Source organism: Schistocerca nitens, chromosome 9 (genome assembly GCF_023898315.1).
Source record: "Schistocerca nitens isolate TAMUIC-IGC-003100 chromosome 9, iqSchNite1.1, whole genome shotgun sequence".
NCBI lineage: Eukaryota > Metazoa > Arthropoda > Insecta > Orthoptera > Acrididae > Schistocerca > Schistocerca nitens.
This window is the reverse complement of record NC_064622.1, coordinates 443,514,428-443,531,923: the sequence shown is the minus strand read 5'-3', so window position 1 is coordinate 443,531,923 and position 17,496 is coordinate 443,514,428. Positions and strand designations below refer to the sequence as shown.

Sequence of the window (17,496 nt, the reverse complement as noted above, 5' to 3'; positions counted from 1 at the left end):
GAAGATAAAAGTAGAAATGTGATTCAAGAAAAACACCTTCGTTATGTCTGGAGAGTAATTTGGCAAGTAACCATAATTTACCAACAAAAGTGAAAGCTTCATCGTACAAGGTAGTAAAGAGGAAAGTCGCAACCAAATCTGAACCTTACGCCATCCATCTAGGGGATTCGCCAACGTGTGACAATTGCGGCTTAATAGATACCCAAGAACATAAATTTGTTTACACTACAATGAAGGAAATCTGGCAACTCATCTGGCAAATGTTTGTCACGATAACCCGAACAGCACTTAACAATATAATGGCTGCAGGTTTTTTTAAATCTCAGTAATGTGCCCTACCCATACACAAAAAGAAATGCTGTAACCGGACTAAAAGGCCAGACAGTACATTACCTCCCGACCGAAGAAAACAAAAGTAAAGAAGATTTCCGGCTATACCTTTTACTGCAACACCATAACCTAATGAAGACGAAAGACTATAAGAAACGCTTTCCCAACTTTCTAAAAATATTATTGTGCGAAACTTTGTGACCATTTGCAAGCGAAAGAGATCTAAAGACAAGAAATAAATAGCTACCTTTTGTTGAATTATTTTTTCTCATGTGTTTGCTTTTTGTGGTGTCTCGGCAGGAAACAGATATTTCCTACGAAATGTACAGATCGGAAGCTCTTTAACCTCGTTTTGCAGCGAAGATACATTCATCATCATTGCAAAACACCAATGAACCATACTAAATTGTTTTGACTATCTGGAGCAGCCAAGATGGTGGTACGGCGGCTTCTGCGAGAGGCGTGCTCAGAGTTCTGGAAAGCTAAATTTACCAAAGAAACCTCGGGTAACCAATGCACAGGTTGAATCATGAAAAGACTGTCGAATAAACCAGTAAACACTTCATCAGTGAAACCTTACGAGCTTTGGGATCGGAAAAACGAATATGACAAAGACCAATTAGCTCTAGTTTTAGTAATACACAACAGGTGGAAGTATTTTATTTAATGGATTTATACAATACAATACATTTTAATTTGCCAACAGCATGGAAAGTATTTCTTAGAATTCTAAACTGATGGAAGATTACATGGCAATAGGTTGGATATGAAAAGAATCATGTGGTGTACTTACCAGATGGCTGTCTTGTGGCTTGCTTCATTTAAGTGAGTTCCGGAGCATCCCTACACACAAAACAGTGGTAATCCGCAAACATTTGCTTCATTCCAACGGCCCTGATATCTTTGTTGCATTACAGAAATATACTAACTGAATGTTTGTGTTCATCACTAAGAACTCCACAACTAGGAAGGAGAAAGTTTCGCTCTGAAGCGAGAAAATGAATTTTAAGGGACATGTTGGATTCGAGTTGACTTTTTTTTTTCAGGAGATCTGTCACCAACTGACTACAGTTTTCATGTCTTTTGTTGCCTAAAAATCCATGAATGATTCCCTTGAAGGCTTCCCAAGCTTCCTTTCCCTTATCCTTCAAACTTCGTTCAGACGCATGATGCTTTATATGTAGTCGAATTTGTGGTTCAGTAAAAATACCTTACATAACTTTTGTATTACTGAAAGTAGGAAATTTGTCTCTTAAGTACTTAAAGTCATTTATTTCGCGGCTCATACTTCTTACAAAATTTTTCATCAAACCACGCTTATATGGAGGGATGGGAGAAGAACATATTTTTGGATCAAGGACAGGCTCAGCAATGGCATCTATCTCGCAGGAGTTAAGGTTTTCTGCCGGCCATTCTACTTGAATATAATGTGATTTCCTATTTTTTATTCTCATGTTTATAAAAGGCAGCAGCCTTTAGTGTACCCGAGTTGCATTGCTAAAAGATCAGCGAAGCCTCCTTTTGTGTTAGCATATTGGACTGAATCGAAGAGAACTGTCACGGGGTATATGTTTCCTGTTTGTGAAGTGCATGACCAGCAAGGATAGAAGTAAGACGGTTTCCCGTTGTGAAGTGACACAGCTTTCGAATTAAGCTTGGAGGTGTCTATGAGCAGCCTTGAATCAGTTGGATCATGATTCAGATATTTCATCAAGGCATTAACGTCTCAGTAAACAGCAAGATTGTCTTCCTTCTGAAGAGAAGGTATCAGATCACCATGACGATGTTGGAGAAAATTTCATTGCTGTAGTCTGGACCCTAGAAGTTCTGTCTTCTTCTTCGACAAATCAAAGTGTCGAATGAGATTTCATCTGACTCCGTCTGTGTGGTTTATCATCTTTTTCGACAAAATAAGACTCGTGGGTTGTGGAATGCTTGTTAGGTTCTTGTTCTTCAACACTGACTTCATTTTCTACTTCATGATCATAAATTTGGGGTGGAGTAGGGAGTTTTAAACTTTCTGAGTATGGAATAGATCGAATAGCAGATCGAAGATTAGGGTGTTGAACTGTTCCTGTTTTTTCATTGACAAACCTGTCAGTGTAAGTGAAGTCAAGAAGAAACAGCAGTTGTCTGTATAATCTGCAGGTACCCACCAAACAATAGGCACAGTAGAAGTCATAGATCTTTCTTTTTGCCAGCATTCTCGTAGCGTAATTCCACAACAGTTGTAACACATATGCGTAGCCCATGACTTATCCTACCCCCCCCCCCCTCCCTACCTTCATACCAAAATAATGCTGGTAGGGTGTCTCCACAACAGACGCCAAATTACATTTTTGTGACGAAAATTTTATTTAAGGAAAATGTAACACTGAATTTACACATTTTCGTCGCATTTTGGTTTAACAAACTTTGCTCTTCAGAAACACTCAAAACTAGAAATTCTGCACTTATTACAACATAAGCAACAGTAATAAATTTGGTAACCTATAGACAACTAAAGAATGTTGTGTTTTTGTCATATAACAAGAGTGGCAATTCCAAAAACAAAATTATTCCAAACTAAAAACCGAGCGAGGTGGTGCAGTGGTTAGCACACTGAACTCGCATTCGGGAAGGCGACGGTTAAAACCCGCGTCCGGCCATCCTGATTCAGGTTTTCCGTGATTTCCCTAAACCGCTTCAGGCAAATGCCTGGCCGCACGGAGTGGCCGCGCGGTTAGAGGCGTCATGTCACGGATTGCGCAGCCGCTCCCGCCAGAGGTTCGAGTCCTCCTTCGGGCATGGGTGTGTGTGTTGTTCTTAGCATAAGTTAGTTTAAGTAGTGTGTAGGTCTAGGGACCGATGAACTCAGCAGTTTGGTCCCTTAGGAATTCACACACATTTTTTGCAAATGCCTGGATGGTTTCTTTGAAAGTGTACGACCGACTTCCTTCCCCATCCTTTGGTCCCCTCCCCCGAATCAACCCCGCTACAGTCGCAGGTTCGAATCCTGCCTCAGACATGGATGTGTGTTATGTTCTTAGTTTAGTAAAGTTTTAAGTAGTTCTAAGTTCTAGGGGACTGATGACCTCAGATGTTAAGTCCCATAGCGCTCAGAGCCATTTGAACCATCTGAATCGAATCAACCAACCAACCAAACAAACAAACTAAAAACATGCATCGGAAGTAATAACATGTACAGTAAGATCTAATCGGTCATTTGTAGGGTTCTGTACTTCAATTGGAATCATCATAGGATTTCTTTATTATCTGTCTGTCTGTCTGTCCAGTTGTTAAAGACCCTCTTCCTCAGAAACAGTTAGAAGTATCAAGTTGATATCTATGTCACGTGCTATGGTCTACGGTCCCTTGGAGGTGTAAATAATTGACGCTTCCGCAAGGCGTTAATTTGTAATTACGTAATATGGAAAAAATATTTCTTTTGTCATTTGTTATCCGACTGTCCGTCTCTCCATCCGCCTGTTAAGATCCCATGTTGTCAGGAACGGGTACACGTACCAAGTTGAAATTTACGCCACGTATTAAAGTCTATAGCTTCCTGGCGGAGTAATAAATATAAGCTTCTAACTCAATACATTCAAAAGATATGGCCATGTGTGTCACATATTTTAACACTCACACACTCACTCGTCAAACGTAGAGAATCTTGTAGGGTACTTACCGTTGACGTAGAATCGTGAAATTTGGCAAGAAGGAAAGTTTAGCAGTACAAGTAAAGGAAAACTATGAAACGTGTTAATTTTTAATTAATTTACACGAATAACATTTTTTTCCACTTGTTATCCGATTTCTTGATATTCCGGGATCGATATCTTGCAAGTTTCAATGTCCAGAACAGGAAAAAATCGATTCTTGGGATGAATGAAATGCTACAGACAGAATCAAGTTTGTGCGGAACCCTCAAAACGCGAGTCCTATGCGCACCTGGCCAGTTTTTTACGGTAATTTTTGAATACCGGAGGTGCAAATATGAGATTGAACCATTTTTGAGCCAGCCACACTCTCGTTGTTGCGGAATGGTTTCAAACGGAACACTGAAATTGAACGCGGTGGTCGACAGAAGACGGTAAAGAGCAGGTTGCCCAGAACGCCAGTGGGAAGTCCACGCCAGTTCTCGACGGACCACGGACCTGGATTCCAGGAGAGAAAGTTCCGCATTTTGAAAGAGTTCCTCATACTGCTGCGCCCGTAAGCGGCTTACTCACGAATGCAGTTGTGTGGGACGGGATAGGACCGGAACCGGCAACTCCAGGGCGAAAGCCGAAGAGGAGATTCATTGGCTCATAAATTGCCCACGTGACGCTACCGTGGGGCTGCCGGGAGAACTGGCCAGCTTCATAAATTCCACTTGTCCCGTTTATCGATTTTATTCGTAATTTCCTCACCACGAGTAACTGAAGTCGAGAATAGATTTCAGTCTATGGGGTATGATTTTTTAAGAAGGTTGCACTCTTAATGAGATGCTGCTGATATATGTAGATAATCTATTATTTACGAATAAAACTCAAAATAGGAATCAACATCAGTCATATTAGACATATGCTGTCGAAAGAGGGCGTAGTAATTCCCAATACGCGTCTCTCCATTGCTGGAGATACCTAGTACATCTGAAACGTCCCCTTTTTGTACAGGACTGTGCTTAAACTGACACACAATATTTTTAGCGCAACGCAATCTGACTTTCAAAAAAATCCCTACAAAAGAATGGCCCTGACTAACATTAAACTATACCTTTCACAAATCACTTACCTCACAAAAATCTTCGCTACTCAAGCTACTGCAATACAGCGAGCGCCACTACTGCCAGCTAAATAAAAGATTCAAAGTACTGAAGGCACTAACTACTGATAGGCATAGTTAGCAAATGAAAGATTTTGATAGAGAACAACCAATGTATTTACCTCAATAGTCATAATATATATAGCAGTTCATGACAAATTTCAAAACTCCGCCATCTCTCTCCCCACATCCACCACTGCTGGCGGCTCACCTCCAACTGCGCAACGCTACGCGCTGTTCATAGCCAGCTGCCTAACACTACAATGGCGAGTATTACAACAATGCAAAGCAGCCACAGACTGCACACAGCACAGCCAGTGATTTTCATACAGAGGTGGCGCTACCAATAAAAAAACCTAAACAGCCTACTTACACATCTAGCAAGTGCAATCACGGTGAGGTGCAGGCAAGCCAAGATGTCTCCTCCACGCAGCACTGGCCGGGCAATCCATGGAGGAGGACCTCATGTTAGTAACTCCTAATGTCACTTCTGAGCCAAACTTGCCTAATACCACCTGTTTTGTAATATTTAATTATTAATGTGTAATTTGTATTACAAGTGCCACAAATGCAGAACACTTCCGGATCCATAAAAAAAATGGCTCTGAGCACTATGGGACTCAACTGCTGAGGTCATACGTCCCCTAGAACTTAGAACTACTTAAACCTAACTAACCTAAGGACAACACACACATCCATGCCCGAGGCATGATTCGAACCTGCGACCGTAGCGGTCGCGCGGTTCCAGACTGTAGCGCCAGAACCGCTCGGCCACCAGCGGCCGGCCCGGATCCATAACATGACTTGTTACATTTAACGTGTACTTCCTTTTTCTTCTCCTAATTTTTAATCTGATGCTTCTGAACCAAAAAGGTCGATAGCTGTGTAACCCTCAGTTTTTGAACGGTTTTTGCGTTAAAAATCCACATCTCATTACCAACTAGTAACTGAGGAGATTCCTTCCTACACAAGCGATAACCTTAGTTTCGAAAGATCTATTTTCATTACTACAAACATTCTGTTCCGCGTTTATACTCTTCTCCTTATTCCTTCTGCTGTCCGCTCCTGGCAATTGAGTGGTCACCGCGACGGAATGTCACATCTAACGGCCCGGGTTCGATTCCCGGCTGGGTCGGAGATTTTCTCCGCTCAGGGACTAGGTGTTGTGTTATCCTTATCATCATCATTTCATCCCAATCGACACGGAAGTCGCCGAAGTGGCGTCAATTCGAAAGACTTGCACCAGGCGAAAGGTCTACCCGACGGGAGGCCGTAGCCACACGGCATTTCCATTCCTCTTGCTACCTATCCGATCATTGACTTTCATCGTCCTAAAGACAAATAACATATAGAAGAATGGAAAATGAAATCGACGCTCTGTTAGAGGGCGATCAGTTTGGCAGGACCAAAGATAAGAGCACAGCAGGTCTGACGAGCTTGATAAATCGAAGCAAGACTTAAGAGAAACAAAGACCACAAAGAAATAGCGTTCGACAGTCTGAAATGGTCCAAGATGTTCGAAATTCTCAGAAAAATAGGTGTAACGTATAGCTAAAGATAGATAATGTATCATATGTACAAGAGCCAAGAGGGTACAATAAGAATGCAAAACCAAGAGAGAAGTGTTCGGTCTTTGTTAAACCTCAGATGCAGTGACGTAAATAAAGAAAAGCTTCAGGAAAAGGATTAAAGTTGAATGGCATGAGTGCAAATATTGACTGAGAGTAAACCGAAGAAATGGGAAATTAATGGGGAGCAGCGGAAATGAAATTAGTGATAAACTTAACATCAAAATTGAGGACCACGAAACTAAGATGTTCTGCTACCTTGGAACCAAAATAACATATGAGGGATGAAGCAAGGTGGACTTATAAAGTTAACTGGCACAAGCGAAGTGGGCATTCTTGGCCAAAAAGTATCAAACGTCGGCCTTAATCCGAGGAAGAAATTCTGAGAATGTACATTTGGTGCAGAGCGTTGTATGGTAGTGAATCATTGACTGTGGGAAAACCAGAAAAGAAGAGAATCGAAGTGTTTGAGATGTGATGCTATAGTCAGATTGAGTGATAAGATTAGGAACGAAGAGGCACTCCTCAGAACCGACGAAGAAAGGAACGTGTGGAGAAGACTGACAAGGTGTTGCAACATGTGTTAAGGCATCAGGGAATAACTTCTAAGGTACTAGAGGAAGCCGTAGCGGTTAAAAACTGTAGGAGAATACAGATATTGTAATAAACCCGGTACATAATTGAGGACGTGGGATGTAAGAGCTACTTTTAGATGAGAGATTGGCACAAGAGAGAGCAATGCGTTACGGGCCACTTCAAACCCATGAGAAGACTGATAACCAAAAATGGAAAAAAACTCGTCAACTGGTTCTGTGGCTTCGCTGTTGATTTGTACAATTTTCGACTCGTTTATTGAGGTTTATTTTAGTGTGATTATAATTTATTTCCAAGTCTACTTCCAAACTTTTTGTGTGTTAAGCTCTTCGTGTGATCTGAAGTTTACCTCAATGAACAGAACACGGTATCAGAGAAACTAAGATGGTTCCATAATGGTCCACTGGTAGGTCTTCTCCGTTGTCTCTGTGCTTTTATCTTCTTGCCTGTTTCGATCATAGTGAATCCTTAATCACGGTTTTTCATATACTCTGTTATCTTTTGAATATTGTACATCTTATTAATTTCTTTGCTTCCAAAATTTCCGCCTTACGCGGAACACAATTCATTTATATTTCGTTGCTCTTTATATGTTTCAGCACTTCATGTGGTATCTTTAGGGATTTTTTCCTTATTACTCTCGCGTAAATCTACGAGCTGATTTGCGCTGATAGTGTTAACGAAACATGTTTTATACTATTTGTTATAATTTCTCGTGCTGTTTCTTTCCTCGACCAGTTTCGTTTGAAAAAATGCGGAATTTGTTGTGGGACATTGCGGAATATTTCCACTTCAGTCACTATCGTTTCATGAAGTTCCGATACGCGGCGGTGCTATACGTACTGTTCAAAATGGCGTCTGTAACGGAGGTGTGTTGCAAGTGGGGAGCTGACATTGTTTTTTTTTCGTAAAAAAAAAAAAAAACATCGCAGATATTCATAGGCGCTAGCAGAACGTCTTCAGAGCTTCATTGGACTGTTTCTCAGTCACTTCACAACCGGGATCTCGCAACTTCCACCTTGCATCTGCTTGGTCCAATGAAGGATGCACCCTGCGGAAAGCAGAATGTGGATGATTGGGAGATTATTAACGCAGCAAGACGTTGGCCTGGACGTCGACCAGTAAAGTGGTACGATGCGGGTATATAAGCCCTCCCAGAAAGCTGGCGTAATGCCGTCGCACTGAACGGAGATTATGTTGGAAAACAAGATTTTGTAACCAAATGAGTGGAGAATAATATTGTGCATTGGAATCCTGTATAAAACCAACTTCCTTTCAGAAAAAAGTGTTGCATTACTTACTGAACGCGCCTCGTATTTCTAGAGAGGACTTCCCTTGAAAACTTTCCAGTTCGTCTTCCTGTACAGCAGATTAAGGGCTGCCTCTGTTGTTTTCGTAGCCTCTGCACGTGTTTCGTTTGTGTTAACATGCGTTGCCAAAGGTCACGGCGCAGCACTGCTGTTTGCTGTTGCCGGTAACCTGCATGCTATTAAATTCTCTGTACCATCAAAGAGATGCATCAGATAACGTGCGGCGTATTTTCCACGTGTAAATGCAGACAGCGTCAGTCAACATAAATCTGCGGTCAGAGGTACGGGGTAAAACTCGTATCAGTGAAAATCTAGCAAACATCTTTTCTCTATAGCGTGACTCGCAGAAGTACTCAATATGCAAACAGCGGAACTCGTCCAGGGTGAAGCTTTTATTTGTCCTTTCTTTGGGCTTAATGTCCCGCCTTTACCGAATTTGTTCCATCTGTATAACCTCTGGTTTATGTAAGTTGCTGGAAGAAAGTGTGGTGGGGACAAGACGTACAGTTGTTACCCGCGCATCTTGAGTTGAGAGAGAGAGATGGAAGCGCCTAGGTGAAAAAGACTGAAGCGATCGTCAAGTGTGGTATTAGGATCATGTCAGTCCCAAGTTTCTAATATTTTAACGAAATTTCATCTTACAATAATTGGAAATAAGCATAGTCAGGGTTAACAGTACTAACTGCTACGAAATATACTGGGTGCTTATAATTAAGATGCAGCTACTCGCAGTTATCCAGTGTGGGCTTTAATTATCGTATGTCAGCGAAACTTGGTACAAACTCTAATGCTTTAAAGCGGAACAGATTTCGCTGAAAAAAATTAGTTGCAATTTTGGCCACCAGGTGCAAATGTGGCGCTGTGAATGCATGAAAGACGTATAGAAATGTTTTCATATGTAATGGATTACGAGCAGGACGCAGGCAGAAAAGGCCATATAAGCGAGAGAGGCATAATGTTTATTTTGTTATTAACCGCTGCGTTCACACTTAGTTCAATATCAGCACCGGAGACGTCGACGAGATGCTGCATCCTTCGTTTATCAATAACCAAACATGAAATTCTGTTAAACACAAGTATCTTTTGACTCATCTTCAGTTTTAGAGTGAATAAAAATTTTGTTAAAAGCAGACTTGACTCTCATTATAAGATGCTTAACTTCTCCTATAGTTTTCCTAATTGGGCAGTGTAAGGATAACTTGGTATAGTAACAAACTCTGCTTTGCTGTGTCGGTCTTGTCCCTTGAGTACAGTGGCCAAATTAGACGAGAGGACATTTTCACTAGCCGCAGTAGAAGCAGCTTGAGCACACACACTCTACCAAATCTATAGACTCTAATTTAAGACGGCGCCTGTCCAACATCTATACTGAAGCGGTCCTGATGCCTCAGCTCCATGATTGCTCGAGTATTTGCATATTGCCACACGTGCGTATTGTGGTAATTATCATCCCATCTGTTGTGAATCCTGCCTCGTCTGTCAACAAAATCAAGGTATCAATTGCTGACCTTTAACGGCCCATATCTCAACAGATATTTTTTTCCTGACTGACACGAGAGAGTGCTGGAAAATAATGCCTGTTCCCAATATAGGTTGAGGTATTGCATGTCATCCATATTACTCGGTCGGCTTTACCGCAACACGGACGCAGGCTGCAACCCTCTGTCGCTAGAGGACTCGGAATTGTACAGTGTGCCGCGCTGGTTCGCCGCGCGGTTTTAGGCGCGTTGTCACGGTTCGCGCTGCTCCCCCGTCGGAGGTTCGAGTCCTCCCTCCGGCATTGGTGTGTGTGTGTGTGTGTGTGTGTGTGTGTGTGTGTGTTGTCCTCAGCGTAAGTTAGTTTAAGTTAGGTTAAGTAGTGTGTAAGCCCATGGACCGATGATCTCAACAGTTTGGTCCCATTGGAACTTACCACAAATTTCCAATTTCCAATTGTACAGTGTGACAAGGCGGCGCGTAATGCAATTCTGTTGGTGCGTGAGCAACAGCGTGCTGTGTGCACAGTGGGTGCCTCGAATGCTCACCCCTGACATGACACAGAGGAGACCAGTCATCTTCCAATAATATCTTTGGGGTTTTGAGCGAGAGTGTCATGGATTGCTTAACAACATCGTGACAGGTGATGAAAGCTGACCCCAAAAACAAGAGAGGACGCCAAAAACTGCAAGACCATGTCACCAACAGGAAAAGTCATGCTAACAGTGCTCTGGGACGTTTAAGATGTGGTGCATTTCGAGTTCATGCCTAAAGGCACCACCATAAACTCTGTAAAGTACTGCGAGGTCCTCAGAAAACTGAAAGCGCGGATTCGAAGAGTTAGTTCACGCATGTAGCACCCTCTTCTTCAGCATGACAATGCCGGACCACACACGGGCGCTGAGACAGCTGCAACGATCCGACGCCCTAGGTTCACTGCCATCGATCATCCTCCATACAGACCCGATTTGGCCTCATCCGATTTTCATCTGTTTCATCAACATAAAGAGTACCTCCGAGGACTTCCCTTTGATAGTGATGGAGGTTGTGGCTCCGTCGATAAAGTCAATCTCTCTACAGTGAAGGTATCAACAAACTGGTCTCCAGTTGGGAGAAGTTATAATGCTGCAGTACGTAGCTTGTGTAATCAAATATCAAATTTGGTGTATTACGTGCTATGCCCCAACAGAGCAAATAGTCCTGTCACGGAAAAGCCACGTATAACACTTTCACCCGCTACTATTATATCATAACCTCAAGGCTGGAGGCAGTTTGTATAATGAAATTATTTTTATTCATCAATTATAGTATAAAGATACTATAATTGATAGTATAGTAAATTCCCTGGGAGGAATTTTGTTATGTTGACCGTGTTGTACCTAACGGAGGTGGCTTATCGGAAGTGAAAGTCAAAATTACGTGAATATTTAAACAGTAACAAACAATGTTTTATCTATCTACACTGTTCGAAGAATAAAGAAAACGGTCGCCATCCTAATTAGACAAGAGAATGAGTAACATTCCTGTTCAAGAACTGAAAATAAGTAACTTCAATGGGCAAACACAGCCTATACTTTTGTCACTCGAGAGTGCAATGAACTCTGACACCTGCATATGTTCACGGTAAGTTTGGAGCTGACAGAGCAGAACAAACTATTTGCATAAATATAACAGATAACCATACACACTATTACTTCCAGGGCTTATTCAAACTGAATGGTCTTTATAACATTACTATTAATATTCACTGTAGAATCATAAAATTGGCAAAGGTTCAATATTACTTTTCAAACATTTTCCTGTCTGACAAAAAATTGTAAATGTAGTTCACTGCAAAAGTAAGAACTTCACTAACAAACAATTTCTCACTGAATTTTGAATAGAAGAAGTTGCTGTTTTCTATTAATTGTTATTTACCATGAGCATAAAGGATAAACTGTGGATCCTATTACACTATTAATATGCATTTTCAATACACAAGAGGAACCCAATATTGTACAGAATTTGACTTGAATAGCAAGAGTAATTGAAAGTTTCTATAATTAAGTAACTTTGTACATTTGAACTACTTTCAATGGGGGGGGGGGGGCTCTTAATCTTGACCATTGTAGCAGAGCAAACTAAACACACTTTCAATACACTAGACAGACAAGTACTTAGCAAGCATGAACATATAACTCTCAACAGTTGCAGTTCTGAACTTTTACTACAGTGAAACACAAACTTGAAATATTTGTAAGATCTTTTCAACAAACAATATTAATTTTAGCACACTCTATTGTCATATTAATTTTAATATGCTTTCAAAAAAGTACTCATGGTTCAAACGGAGAGGAACCTGAGAGGTGTTGTGATAAGGAAAAAATCAAAATACACTCCTGGAAATGGAAAAAAGAACACATTGACACCGGTGTGTCAGACCCACCATACTTGCTCCGGACACTGCGAGAGGGCTGTACAAGCAATGATCACACGCACGGCACAGCGGACACACCAGGACCCGCGGTGTTGGCCGTCGAATGGCGCTAGCTGCGCAGCATTTGTGCACCGCCGCCGTCAGTGTCAGCCAGTTTGCCGTGGCATACGGAGCTCCATCGCAGTCTTTAACACTGGTAGCATGCCGCGACAGCGTGGACGTGAACCGTATGTGCAGTTGACGGACTTTGAGCGAGGGCGTATAGTGGGCATGCGGGAGACCGGGTGGACGTACCGCCGAATTGCTCAACACGTGGGGCGTGAGGTCTCCACAGTATATCGATGTTGTCGCCAGTGGTCGGCGGAAGGTGCACGTGCCCGTCGACCTGGGACCGGACCGCAGCGACGCACGGATGCACGCCAAGACCGTAGGATCCTACGCAGTGCCGTAGGGGACCGCACCGCCACTTCCCAGCAAATTAGGGACACTGTTGCTCCTGGGGTATCGGCGAGGACCATTCGCAACCGTCTCCATGAAGCTGGGCTACGGTCCCGCACACCGTTAGGCCGTCTTCCGCTCACGCCCCAACATCGTGCAGCCCGCCTCCAGTGGTGTCGCGACAGGCGTGAACGGAGGGACGAATGGAGACGTGTCGTCTTCAGCGATGAGAGTCGCTTCTGCCTTGGTGCCAATGATGGTCGTATGCGTGTTTGGCGCCGTGCAGGTGAGCGCCACAATCAGGACTGCATACGACCGAGGCACACAGGGCCAACACCCGGCATCATGGTGTGGGGAGCGATCTCCTACACTGGCCGTACACCACTGCTGATCGTCGAGGGGACACTGAATAGTGCACGGTACATCCAAACCGTCATCGAACCCATCGTTCTACCATTCCTAGACCGGCAAGGGAACTTGCTGTTCCAACAGGACAATGCACGTCCGCATGTATACCGTGCCACCCAACGTGCTCTAGAAGGTGTAAGTCAACTACCCTGGCCAGCAAGATCTCCGGATCTGTCCCCCATTGAGCATGTTTGGGACTGGATGAAGCGTCGTCTCACGCGGTCTGCACGTCCAGCACGAACGCTGGTCCAACTGAGGCGCCAGGTGGAAATGGCATGGCAAGCCGTTCCACAGGACTACATCCAGCATCTCTACGATCGTCTCCATGGGAGAATAGCAGCCTGCATTTCTGCGAAAGGTGGATATACACTGTACTAGTGCCGACATTGTGCATGCTCTGTTGCCTGTGTCTATGTGCCTGTGGTTCTGTCAGTGTGATCATGTGATGTATCTGACCCCAGGAATGTGTCAATAAAGTTTCCCCTTCCTGGGACAATGAATTCACGGTGTTCTTATTTCAATTTCCAGGAGTGTAGGTACATAAATTCAATGTAAATTACCTTATATTTTGCATGTTGGTAGGTGGATTTGCAGGTGGAATTGCAGGACTCTGTCATTTCTTGGTGGCGATGATAGCTATCAATTCAAAAATAGTTCCAGCTCTTTATCTATCCAAGCGAGGCTTTGGAAAGCGCAAATGGTTCAAATGGCTCTGAGCACTATGGGACTTAACATCTGTGGTCATCAGTCCCCTAGAACTTAGAACTACTTAAACCTAACTAACCTAAGGACATCACACACATCCATGGTCGAGGCAGGATTCGAACCTGCGACCGTAGCAGTCTCGCGGTTCCGGACTGAGCGCCTAGAACCGCGAGACCACCGCGGCCGGCGGAAAGCGTCAGAAAAGCCTCTCTCGGAACCAGCACAATACACAACTTTTACATGAGCAGTTGATAGTTTGGTAGCACGTCCCCGACTGACTCTTTGTTCCACCTTTTCTACCTAGGCCAACCACAATTTGCGCGCGCTACACAGTCCCATTCCCGAAGGGAACCACAACACCTTTTACATACAAAATAACTAACAACTCTAAGTGAAGGTCAGCGGTTTACATGACAACAAACAAACATTTTAAATAAAACAGAACATTTGCATGTATTCGTAGTTCTACACAAAATTATTTAAATAAAATTATTTAATTTTAAAGATAACCAAGGAGATTATATGAGGAAGACAAAAGATCATTTGCTCATATTGTGCATATTACAGAGATTACACTTCATTACAGTATCGAATTAATCGTACACTAATTACAGAAGTTCAACGATGGGATGCTGAACAGAATAGAAAGCTAAATGAATCAACAAAAGGTATTTAGTGTCTACGCTATGGTGTTACAAAGTGTGTTCGTTGCCGGGGTGACTATGGTGAGAAATAAATATGTAGACATGTAGAATAAAGATGTAGAATGTTAATAAAAGTTTTTAATAATTTTCACATAAAAATTCGGAGGCATTACTTTTCAGCAATCCTTGCAATTATAGGAACTTTTAATTTTGACTACCGATATATTACAATTTTTTTGTAAAGTAACCTGCATAAAAGAAATGGCAAATTATATAATTTTACACCCTCTTGGATAAATTTCTGTGGACGACCAAGAGCGACAACATCAACATGAGACTTCCATCACACAATTCTATTCAACTCTATAGAGTTCTGATCAGGAAGCAGTTAAAACTGTCTCGAGTGCAATCAGTGGCTGAACCGTGCCGACGTGTTGGTTGCAGCTGTTCGACAAGCTGAAGGCGGAGCGCGGAGCGGAGCTGATCGCCCGCAAAGTGGTGGGCGTGGCTGGGGACGTGGCTGCGCCCGACCTGGGGCTGTCGGCGGCCGACCGCGAGACGCTGTGCGAGCGCGTCTCCATCATCTACCACGCCGCCGCCACCATCCGCTTCGACGAGGAGCTCAAGAAGGCCGTCATGCTCAACACCAGGGGCACCAGGCTCATGCTCGAGCTCGCCAAGGAGGTCAAGAAGCTCGATGTAAGTACCACCCTCCGTACCGTGATGTCAAAAGCAATCCGTACCTAGACTGGATGTCGAACGGCAGCATGTAACACTCCTCCCCCTCTCCTCGTGCTTAAAGTGTTCGTTTAGGGGTCGAAAATGTAATCTGGACAGCCAAAATGTATATTTAGTCGGGGGCGAAGAAGTTAGATACAGGTGAACAGCTTTTACCGTTCGCTTATTACTGAAATTCAATAGATAATACACGGTCCAGTCCAGTCACATTAATATGAGCACCACGTGCAATAACAACTCACAGACGGCATATGTCAACACTAGCGGTGGAGAATAGACGCTGAAGACCCAAAAAAAAAACTGGTACACCTGCCTAATATCGTGTAGGGTCCCCGAGAGCTCGCAGAAGTGCCGCAACACGACGTGCAATGGACTCGACTAACGTCTGCAGTAGTGCTGGAGAGAACACCATGAATCCTACAGGCCTGCCCATAAATCCGTAAGGATACTTAGGTGTGGAGTTCTCTTCTGAATAGCACGCTTCAAGGCAAGCCAGGTATGCTCATTAACGTTCCTATTTCAGGAGTCCCCAGCGGAAGTCTTTAAACTCAGAAGAGTGTTCCTGGAGCCACTCTGTAGCAATTCTGGACGTGTGGGGTGTCGCAATGTTCTACTGAAATTGCCCAAGTCCGTTGGAATGCACTATCGACATAAATGGATGCAGATGATCAGACAGGATGCTTACGTACGTCACCTCTCAAGGTCGTATCTAAACGTATCAGGGGTCCCATATCACTCCAACTGCACACGCCCTACGCCATTACAGAGCCTCCGCCAGCTTGAACAGTCCCCTGCTGACATGCAGGGTCCATGGATTCATGAGGTTGCCTGCATAGCCGTACACGTCCATCCGTTCGATACAACTTGAAACGAGACTCGTTCGACCAGGAAACATGTTTTCAGTCATCATTAGTTCAATGTCGGTGCTGACGGGCCCAGTCGACACGTACAGTTTTGTGTCGTGCAGTCGTCAAGTGTACAAGAGTGAACCTTCTGCTCCGAAAGACCGTACCGATGGCATTTCGTTGAATGATTCGCATACTGGCCCAGCAGTGAAATCTGCAGCAATTTACGGAAGGGTTGCACTTCTGTCACGTTGAACGATTCTCTTCAGTCGTCGTTGGTCCCATTATTGCAGGAACTTTTTCCAGCAGCAGCGATGTCGGAGATTTGACGTTTTACCGGATTCCTGATATCCATGGTGAAGTGGTTGTACGGGGAGGTCCCAACTTCATCGCTACCTGAGAGATGGTGTGTCCCATCGCTCGTACGCCGACTATAACACCACGTTCAAACTCACTTAAATCTTAGAAACCTGCCATTGTAGCAGCAGTGACCGATCTAACAACTGCGCCAGACCATTGTTGTCTTATATAGACGTTGCCCACCGGAGTGCCGTATTCTGCCTGTTTACATATCTCTTTATTTGAATACGCATGTCTGTACCAGTTTCGTTGGCGTTTCTGCGTATAAACAGTGGTGGGGGAGATTCCGCGGAAAATAGTACGAGAGCAGTTCAATAAGTAATGCAACACATTTTTTTTCTCGGCCAATTTTGGTTGAAAAAACCGGAAATTTCTTGTGGAATATTTTCAAACATTCCCTCTTCGTCTCGTATAGTATCATTGACTTCCGACAGGTGGCAGCGCTGTACGGAGCTGTTAAAATGGCGTCTGTAACGGATGTGCGTTGCAAACAACGGGCAGTGATCGAGTTTCTTTTGGCGGAAAACCAGGGCATCTCAGATATTCATAGGCGCTTGCAGAATGTCTACGGTGATCTGGCAGTGGACAAAAGCACAGTGAGTCGTTGGGCAAAGCGTGTGTCATCATCGCCGCAAGGTCAAGCAAGACTGTCTGATCTCCCGCGTGCGGGCCGGCCGTGCACAGCTGTGACTCCTGCAATGGCGGAGCGTGCAAACACACTCGTTCGAGATGATCGACGGATCACCATCAAACAACTCAGTGCTCAACTTGACATCTCTGTTGGTAGTGCTGTCACAATTGTTCACCAGTTGGGATATTCAAAGGTTTGTTCCCGCTGGGTCCCTCGTTGTCTAACCGAACACCATAAAGAGCAAAGGA

The 17,496-nt window shown here is 43.7% G+C and overlaps 1 protein-coding gene across 1 annotated transcript in view; it reads left to right on the top strand.

Moving 5' to 3' along the window:
- The window catches only part of LOC126203550 (fatty acyl-CoA reductase 1), a 233,206-nt gene that overhangs the window by 166,726 nt on the left and 48,984 nt on the right, over window positions 1–17,496 (top strand). Inside the window, exon 3 of the mRNA XM_049937871.1 lies at window positions 15,119–15,373. Within this exon, the coding sequence (XP_049793828.1) occupies window positions 15,119–15,373 (255 nt within the window). The remainder of the gene's footprint in view (window positions 1–15,118; window positions 15,374–17,496) is intronic.